Source organism: Engraulis encrasicolus, chromosome 6 (genome assembly GCF_034702125.1).
Source record: "Engraulis encrasicolus isolate BLACKSEA-1 chromosome 6, IST_EnEncr_1.0, whole genome shotgun sequence".
In the NCBI taxonomy this organism is placed as follows: Eukaryota; Metazoa; Chordata; class Actinopteri; order Clupeiformes; family Engraulidae; genus Engraulis; species Engraulis encrasicolus.
In genome coordinates this window covers 47,692,680-47,702,679 of record NC_085862.1, presented here as the reverse complement: position 1 = coordinate 47,702,679, position 10,000 = coordinate 47,692,680, and the positions used below count along the sequence as shown (strand labels likewise).

The 10,000-nt window shown below is 45.7% G+C and overlaps 1 protein-coding gene across 1 annotated transcript in view; it reads right to left on the bottom strand.

Moving 5' to 3' along the window:
* Positions 1-10,000, bottom strand: part of pde4ba (phosphodiesterase 4B, cAMP-specific a) — a 243,668-nt gene that overhangs the window by 175,595 nt on the left and 58,073 nt on the right. Inside the window, exon 3 of the mRNA XM_063201815.1 lies at positions 3,626-3,864. Coding sequence (XP_063057885.1) covers positions 3,626-3,864 — 239 coding nt within the window. The remainder of the gene's footprint in view (positions 1-3,625; positions 3,865-10,000) is intronic.

The following is a 10,000-nucleotide window of genomic DNA, read 5'->3' as shown; positions in this document are numbered from 1 at the left end:
TAGTTGGCCGTGTGACACATTGATGGTTGTAGGAGCCGTAAAAAATAAACGACGCGCCACAGGGCTTAATAGCAGGTAGTGGAACAAACATCGGAAGGGGGCCCACTGACAAATAGGCGCTTTTCTCCACCTTGGCTGTTAAACACCATCACCACCACCACCATTTGCCTGAATTAGAAGCTATCATTCAGCTGAGAGGCTCAGGAGGTGAACAGCAGGGAAGCTGAAAGGCGGCAGGGACAAAAGGGTCAGTTGTGCTGGGCCCAGGGAAAGAAGCGGCCCCCAGAATTGGATCCTCATTACATTATATGAACGCACTTTGCCCTGGGGCAGACCATAGCTGTCAGCACCCCGTGAACGGCACTAAATAAAAACGGGGGGTTGAGGAGAGAAAAGAAGAAAACGAAGACGACGAAGAAGCGAGCGTGGCCCATCCATCACCACCTGTTGGCACTGTACCGTACCTCCGCTTTAGTTCCAGAGAAAGGGTTGCTATAAATTCTCAATTGGAGATGGAAAAGTTGGGTCTTTGTTTACACAGGGTCGAGGAAGAGGGGAGGGGCTGGGAGACGGGTAGAAATGGGGAGGGCAGGAACACTAAGTGCCTATCCATCCGTCGTGTTCTGCGCTGTGCCGACCCGGCCGTGTTGTGTCGTGTCGTGTCACATCGTGTCCGTTTGTCCTGGGGTCTCTTTGTCTCCTGGCAACCCCTGACAATACAAGGCAGGGAGAGAGACTGCACAGGCCCACCTCTGAGAAAGAGGTTAGCCAGGAGATTTGTGGTGTGTGTGCTTGTGTGTGCCTGTGTGTGTCTGTGTGGTGTGTGTGTGTGTGTGTGTGTGTGTGTGTGTGTGTGTGTGTGTGTGTGTGTGTGTGTGTGTGTGTGTGTGTGTGTGTGTGTGTGTGTGTGTGTGTGTGTGTGTGTGCGTGTGTGCCCGTGCGTGCATGCATGCGAGTGTGTGTGTGTAGGATAAAGGGTCTGCTGGCCAGTGAGGCCCGTTTATGGTCTCTCCACTCGGACAGGATGTGCTGTGCAATCAGAGCAGAGATAGCATGCACAGATAAGACAGGTCAGGTGTGTGGAAAAAGGGGAGGACTGCTGAAAACAAAGTATGTTCCTATATAATGTATGTGTACATGTGAATGCACACACATGTACTGTAAACTAACACACACGCACGCACGCACACAGATGCATGCACACACACACACACACACACACACACACACACACACACACACACACACACACACACACACACACACACACACACACACACACACACACACTCACACGCGTATGTACGTACATACATACGCACGCACGCACGCATGCACGCACGCACGCATACACACACACACACAAATCTAAGACGTAGAGATTGATGGCAAGGTCCCGTTCCCCCCATCAGCAACAGATGTCTGGCAGGCCCTTCTGTCCTGCAGCGCACCTCAATTCCTCTCTCAGCCTCTCATACACGACATGGGCCCACATCCACATCCTCATTCATCCACAGACAACAAGACAGCAAATCCATAACTCACCCTCTCACAGACATCAATGCACAGACCAGCCATCCATTTTGTTATTCACCCATTCCATGTGTTCAGCGACCAAACAACAATGTTCTTATTCACCCTGCCAGGTCATGAACATTGTACACATTGTACACAGACAAACAGTGTCCACAGACACATAACAGAGACTGCCTATAAAAAATCCTGATCAACAAGCCAAGTTATGTTTATTTCTATACTCCAGTCAAGACACATGAAGTTAATTTTGTTTATATAGCAAATTTTAATACCACACGATTCTGTTGACCCAAAGTGCTTTACAGATGCAGTAATGAAAAATGATGTGAGGAAAAGCAAGTAGGTAATGCACTGCAAGGTAAGAAAAAAGGGGACATTAACATATCATTAGAAAAACAAGTATGACTCAGAGAGCGAATTAAACATCACATTTAAACAGCACATTTAAACAACAACCGTTGGAGCGGCCCTTTTAGCTAGGTTTTACGTGCGTTTCTTTGCGTCTTCTTCACAGAGCATCATCAACTACTCTGATGCTTTGTGGATTGTGTACTGAATTAATTTCCCTGTGGGATTAATAAAGTGTCTTCTCTACTCTGTTCTATCGGTCTCCACAGAGACAATTAGACACTTTTATTTTGGGTAATGCACCCATCTTATTGTCCTCAAACTGTCTTCTTGCATCTTACATCATTCAATGTTGTTACAACCAGTTCCAAAATATCTCTTTTTCTTACTTAACTCTGAAATCCCCAAACATTTGAGAAAGTAGGTATCTCTCTTAAATGAACCAGATGCCAGACAAAGGGGAAAAAACCTGATGTACTGCACAGTAAGAGCGCTGATTTCTGATTCCTGAGACAGGCCTAGCTAACCGAGCACGGAGAGGAGGGAGCGAGGACTTCATCATCATCATGTGCTCTGAAACCTCCTCCCCCTGCTTTGTCCTCACCAATAGGGCCACTACTAAACATCACCTCACAGGGACAAGGTCACTTGAAGGGCACCCGAGCCCAGGAGAAGTAGAGCCCTTAGCTGCTTCTTAGCTGTCAGGTCGCTGCACTTGCTGCACTCCTTCTCCTCTCCTCTCTCTCTCCTTCCACCCGTCCCCCTCGCATCAAATCTCCCATGAGTCTGTGCTGCTTGTTCCGTATTGCGTAATATGCAGCTGACTGCGGGAGGGAGGTGAGGCAGCACTCTAGCTGAGATGCTCGGCCTCAATCATTCATGGAGCACAGCACACGCTCCAGTCGACACTCTAAAAGTAAGCCGAGTGAAAGTTCAAAGCCCACGATGCGATTTATTTATGAACTGAGCGCTTCATCACGCCCACACAAACCACTCCAGGATGACCCAAGCACATACACACGCGCGCGCACACACACACACACACACACACACGCACGCACGCACGCACGCACGCACGCACGCACGCACGCACACACACACACACACACACACACATATAGTACACACACACACGCACGCACGCACGCACACACACACAGGGTTGTAGCACCAAACCTTTGTACAAATATATCCAATGGACCACTTGCATAATATGATATTAACACTCACCAGTCAGGGTTTACGTATGTCATGTCAATGCGCTAATGTCAATGTGCGGCGGCGCGCACACACACACTACACACACTCCACACACACACAAACACACACACACACACACACACACACACACACACAGACGGTTGTAGCACCAAATTCACTATCCTATGTACAAATATATCCAATGAACAATCTGCATAATATGATATTAACACTCACCAGTCGGGATCTACAGGGGTAATGTCAATGTGATGTCACACACACACACTACACACACACACACACACACACACACACACACACACACACACACACACACACACACACACACACACACACACACACACACACACACACACACACACACTCACCACTCGGGGTCTACGGGGGTGATGTCGATGTGCAAGAACACACACACACTACACACACACACACACACACACACACACACACACACACACACACACACACACACACACACACACACACACACACACACACACACACACACACACACACTCACCAGTCAGGGTCTACGGGGGTGATGTCGATGCGCGGGCACGCGGCGAAGGGCAGCGTGGTGGGCCGGCTCACACTCTCCTCGTCGGGCGTGCGCGACCTCTCGGCCTGTCGCCACGACAGCGGGGGCAGCTGCAGGTTACCCGAGTAGCGCCGGCGACCCCGCCGCAAGTCCACCCCCAGCGTGCAGGACGGAGAGGCGAAGGACTCGCCCAGGCCACAGTCAGGCGCTTCTTTACTATCCTGAGGAGGGGGAGAGAGAGAGAGAGAGAGAGAGAGAGAGAGAGAGAGAGAGAGAGAGAGAGAGAGAGAGAGAGAGAGAGAGAGAGAGAGAGAGAGAGAGAGAGAGCGGTCAATGGTGTTTCTTTTAATTACCAAAATCATTGTTCTTTATATTCCATTTTTAATTAGTTTATTCTCTTTTTTCACATGAAAAGGAAGTGGACAAGAGGCAGAGAAGCGGATGCTGTAGGTACATTGTACAGTTGAATTCTGCCTCTTGTATACTCTCATTGTCCTGCATCTTTCAGGGTATAAAACATCCAGCAAACTAAGTAACCAGATAAGATTACAACCCTGTGATCCATCCATCTATGTATCTCAGTGGACCCATGTCATGCAGTGAACCAATAGAGAGAGAGTGAGAGCATTTCCCAAAACTGAAATTCCTCCACAATCCACCAGAGGGCAGAGTTCACCTTCATAAGTACCAGCAACAAGATGTCAGAGAAATAACACAGCCCAGCCATGCTCTTATTTTAACTTTGAAAGCAAGATTTACAAAAAACAATTTGTATGACAACATTAATATAGTACATACCTGCCATGGATGTATCAATTATTTAACCAGCAGGAAGCTGACAGAAAAAAACAATGACACAGCCATATTGTTACTCTCAATTTTACAATAAATGACGACAGTTAAAAGATACTTTTGTATGAAAACATCCAGTAGCTCTCAAGGGGAGACCCATCAAAACCTGTCACGGACGCATCAATTATCAGCTTGTTATGTCTGGCTGTAGGATTAGCTTTCCATTTCATCAGCTATTAATTAAAACCTGCCGAGACAGCTCAGAGGACTCCACAGACAATCAATGCCTATAATCAGTCAACAGAGATGGGAAACTATATAAACCAATGTGCCTGCAGACACAGACACAGACACACGCACACACACACATACGCACGCACGCACGCATGCACACACACATACACACACACACAAACACAAACACATACATGCATGCACACACAGACACATGTCTGCACACCCACAGTCACAGACACACACACACACACACACACACACACACACACACACACACACACACACACACACACACACACACACACACACACACACACACACACACACACGCACACACACACGCACACGCACACGCACACGCACACGCACACGCACACGCACACGCACACACACGCACACACACAGCTTGACAGTAATAGCGCTACAGGCTGGCTGAATCAATCAGTTGAACCAGATTTCACACAAAGCATTTTCTCGTTGACGCTCGATGTGTAATTCAAGAGGGGGATAAATGCCACTGAATGGAATAGAACGCTGGTGGATCACTTTTCCTTTTTTGTGAACAGGCCAGAGAGTGACTGACGGGATTGACTACTCACTGCTTAGGACGTCCCATGGTAAATTATAATCACTTTAACCCCTTAGCGCAGAGCCTATGTTATAACCTTGCTCTCACCAAAATTGTAATGGCTGTGTCTTTATCTGTTACTTAAGGCTCTCGGTACTGTCATAGCAATGTTGTTATGATGTGGTTGAGTGTTTTCAGCAAATAGTGAATAGGTTCGCCGGCCACCCGTAAGAGGCTACAGACCTTTTGTCCTGCATTGTGAGCAAAGAACATGGGGCAAATAAACTGTCCACAACTCCCCATGAACACATCCAGACAATGCCAAAGTGTTCTTACATGTCCTTAATGCTCCATAATAGTGGACGTTGACTGTGCAGTGTGAAAGGCAGCCCGCTAACCTCTCGGACTCGCATTGCTTACGGAGACGATAAGGAAACTTGCCGTCTGTGTGTGCATGTACCGTCAGGGGGGCCTTGGCTGGAATATAGTGGTACATGGGGGGCCTTGTCATGGTAAAGTTTGGGAATCCCTGCTTTAGGCAAGCAACTGCAAGCAGGGCAGCGCCATGTAGCCTCCCCTCCAAACAACTCCTCAATGTCCTTAGAAGTCCACACTACCTACACTACAGTATATGTAGTACTAGTCACACTGAAACTCATGCTCTCCTGTCTGACTTGCAGCTTCAAAACAACATTCAGTGTGCTGTGCTGAGGAAAGTATATTTAGAATGCGCAGTTGGCAAGTGAGGCATAGGGGTGTGTGTGTGTGTGTGTGTGTGTGTGTGTGTGTGTGTGTGTGTGTGTGTGTGTGTGTGTGTGTGTGTGTGTGTGTGTGTGTGTGTGTGTGTGTGTGTGTGTGTGTGTGTGTGTGTGTGCGCACGTGTGTGTGTGTGTGTGTGTGTGTGTGTGTGTGTGTGTGTGTGTGTGTGTGTGTGTGTGTGTGTGTGTGTGTGTGTGTGTGTGTGTGCGTGTGTGTGTGTGGGACATATCGGTAGACCTTCTAACTGCCGCCGAACCACATCTTTCTTTTCTATGCAAAGTCAATTACCTCCACTGCTTTTGTTCCACGTTTGCCATATTTCGCGCATTGGTACTGTAGCCTACAGTCATGCTTTCTGCTGTACCAGAGTTATAGTTTTCATACAAGCTAATAAAAACTCATACAGCCTACTGTATGTAATACACTGCATGCAATAAAGGTGGTTAGATGTACAGAACATTTTCAAAAATGACACGAGTCTCTCTTTCCGAGGCAGTAAAATGAGGCCCCTGATCTAATCAACTGGTCTCATTTGCCTACCATTACATTCCCCATTGCTCATTAGGGAGTAGGCTACTGTATAACCTCTCAAATTTAGATCTATTCGTGAAAGATGTTTCAGGAGGTCTCCCTTGATGGTTTGGTTGCCAAGGCAAGCTACTAAGACAAAGCATATCACAGGTTTTATTTGTCTTTCACCGTGATGGGGAAACTGGATTCACAAGCAACAATCCCCTGCCAGATATTACACAAGACCTGCTTTTACCTGTCTAAGAGAATTTGGGCAGGTAAAGCATATTTGAAATATATGGAATTGTATTATGTGGCTTCTAAATCCAAGTTGCCAATCACTGGTCATTTCAGATGTATTCAAGGCTAATTCGTTTCCATTTCAGAAGCTCAAAGACAAACAGACACTTCTGAATCCCCCCCCCCCAACCCCCCCCAATTCATTCTTTGCTGAAAAGATTCCACAATTACCTCATAACAACATTGGTGTAACATTACTGAAAGTCGTAGCCCCTTAATGCGCGCCGTACCTCCTGTGGCACGCTGTAATAGACATTGAAAGTTAACTACTATAGTACTACACTACTATGCCAGTGCACGGGGCCTTTAGTAATACACTATGACTTGGTCATTGCCATTCTGGTAACAGCTAATTTATAAAGCTGTGTCTTAAGGGGTTAAGGAACAGACTAAGGTTTGGTCATTGCCATTTTGGTAGCAACAACCTTGTAATAGGGGCTCTGCACAAACAATTAAACATTACTGTATAAAGTGGACTTGAGGGTTCTCTCTTTGCATGTACTTTTAATTACATGGTTTAGCGTACAACTAAATGCAATTTCTATACAATATGTAGAAGATTTCAGTTCGCATTTCTGTACAAGATGTGTCACAGTTCTGCTTTGCTTTCAAGTGAAGAGCAAAAAAAACCTCCAACACAACACGCCATAGTAAGGAAAACATTAAGGCCATTATCGCCCTGAGGTAAAATGATGTACTGTATACAGCCTGTTCACAAAGTGCATGAGGACCAGCCTGCTGCTCGGTACTCTGTCCTGTAGACAAGGTTACTGGGGGAGGGTGCAGAGCATGTCCACATGTAGAGTGGCTTTCACACACAGGAGAAGAGGGAGGGGAATCCTTTATAGTCGTGACCTTCATAGGAATAGCAGGGGAAGCTTGGAAGAGGGCATTAGACAGTCACCCATAGTGCTGGGGATTGACAGGGGATACAGTAGGCTCTAGTCACAGAGAAGAAACACATTTAAGAGGCATGTCACAGTGACATTTGGCTTCACCACTCACACGCACGCACGCACACACGCACGCACGCACACACTGCGAGATTGACATGTGCTTTTTTTACACCAAAACATGCACACAGACTGCGCTACCTCCTTTTCTTGCATGTGCTCTCTGTTTTCTTTCTCTCTCTCTCTTTCTCTCACACACCCATCCACTCACACACACACACACACACACACACACACACACACACACACACACACACACACACACACACACACACACACACACACACACACACACACACACACACACACACACACACACACACACACAGCTTATTACAGTAAAATACACCAATCAAAATTGCATGGATCAAACGTAAAATAAAACGCCACATTGATTGGTTAGCACAGTTACTAAATCACTCCATTCCATGCGAGAAGCAAAAACACACATCATCATAGTCATCGTCATCATCGTCATGACCACATACTTGTCTATGAGGGTAGCCTACTGTAACGGTGGGCAAGATGTGGTGAAGTTGTGAATATTTTGAGTGGTTGTGGTATGTAAGCTTAGGCCATGAAAGTGTGGGTGTTTCACTGATTGTTGAGTCAAACACCTGTGCCCGAGGACCGAAAAAATACAAAATCACAACAGAGATATAATGAAATTAAAAACCCCTTAATGCACGCTGTACCAGTGGCATGCTGTAATAGACATTGAAAGTTAACTACTTTAGTACTACACTACTATGACAGTGCACTGGGCCTTTAGTGATGACTTGGTCATTACCATTCTGGTAACAGCTCATTTATAATGCCCTGTCTTAAGGGGTTACGAAAATATCAAATTAAGGTCAACAAGACAATTGGACCTAGATTACATGAATGCTGTCCGATTGTTTCTTACCAAATTCAAACATCTTTCGAATATTTGAAAACAGGTTTATATAGTGTGTAAAGAATATCTCTTTATGCACTGCCTAAACATCACATTGCACCACAAAATACACACATACCCATTCATATAGTACAAACATGCACACACAACCCCAGCTCTACTGCATGTGCAGGATCAGGTCAACCCATTTTATGACAAATAGCATGGATTAAGATGAGGATGAGGAGGAGGAGGAGACAATGATGAAGGTGACGATGAAGAGAAGAGGAGGATGAAGAGAGGGGCAGAGCTCTCTGCTCTTATGTCACCTGACGTCTGGCTGGAACGAGAGGGTCAGTTGCGGGGCAGACAGTGCCTCCGGCCATGTTATGGCTACAGCAGAGGAGGAGCAATGGACGGCATCCTAATGTCAACTGTTCAGATCAGAAAGTATTGAAGAGAGAGACTCTCTCATTCATGCCTTTTTAAACTGTTTTAAAACCTCTAAGAATAAAAAATAAGACTATCGCAGCAAAAGAAAAAAGTAATCCAATATACATTGGGTTATTATTATTATTAACCAGACTGCATTCCCACAGAAAATGCAAAAAAGTGCATTGTCTTATATTAAAATGACATGGCTCAGTGAACCGGTTCTACTGGTTTTATTATAATTTCTATATGGCAGTTGATAATGCTGGCAAGTCTACGGGAGGATTCTAACATCTGAGTTCTAAAATTCAAATTCAAAACTTGAAAGAAACAAAAAGTTGCAGTTGGTCAGGGTGCTCTCTGCCACCTGTGCAACCTGTGGCTGCTACTGTGGAGGACAGCATTGTGACATCATCAGCAAGAACAAGGAAAGCTGAGTCCAGCCATACCAGAGACGTTGTATTGGAAACTTGTGAAATTGAACGCCAGACCTCGAAAATGCTTAAAAGACATATACTATATTTCAGACATTAAGGACTTAAGGTCTATGCACCTATTATGTTAACTCGCACAAAACTCGCACTTGCACAAAATTCAATTCATGATTCTTTAATCAGTACATTTGCCTTCTCTTATCCTAATGGACAGAAGCTTGTACAGTATAGACTGTTGCTAGTTCTGGCACAGCCACAGTGCTCTTTAAGACTCCCTATATAGAATATAGACTACAGGAGCAGACTCTGTGAGGAGTGTTTATAATGGTACAGTGGACCTGTTAGTTTAGCCATTTATATAATACCTCTACCCGCAACCGCATATCTCAGCCTCAATACACTAGTCAAACCCACACACACACTGACTCTCTCTCTCTCTGGCATGGCTATATCTCACTGACCTGTATATGTTCTCACTGAGTCACATGGGAGCGC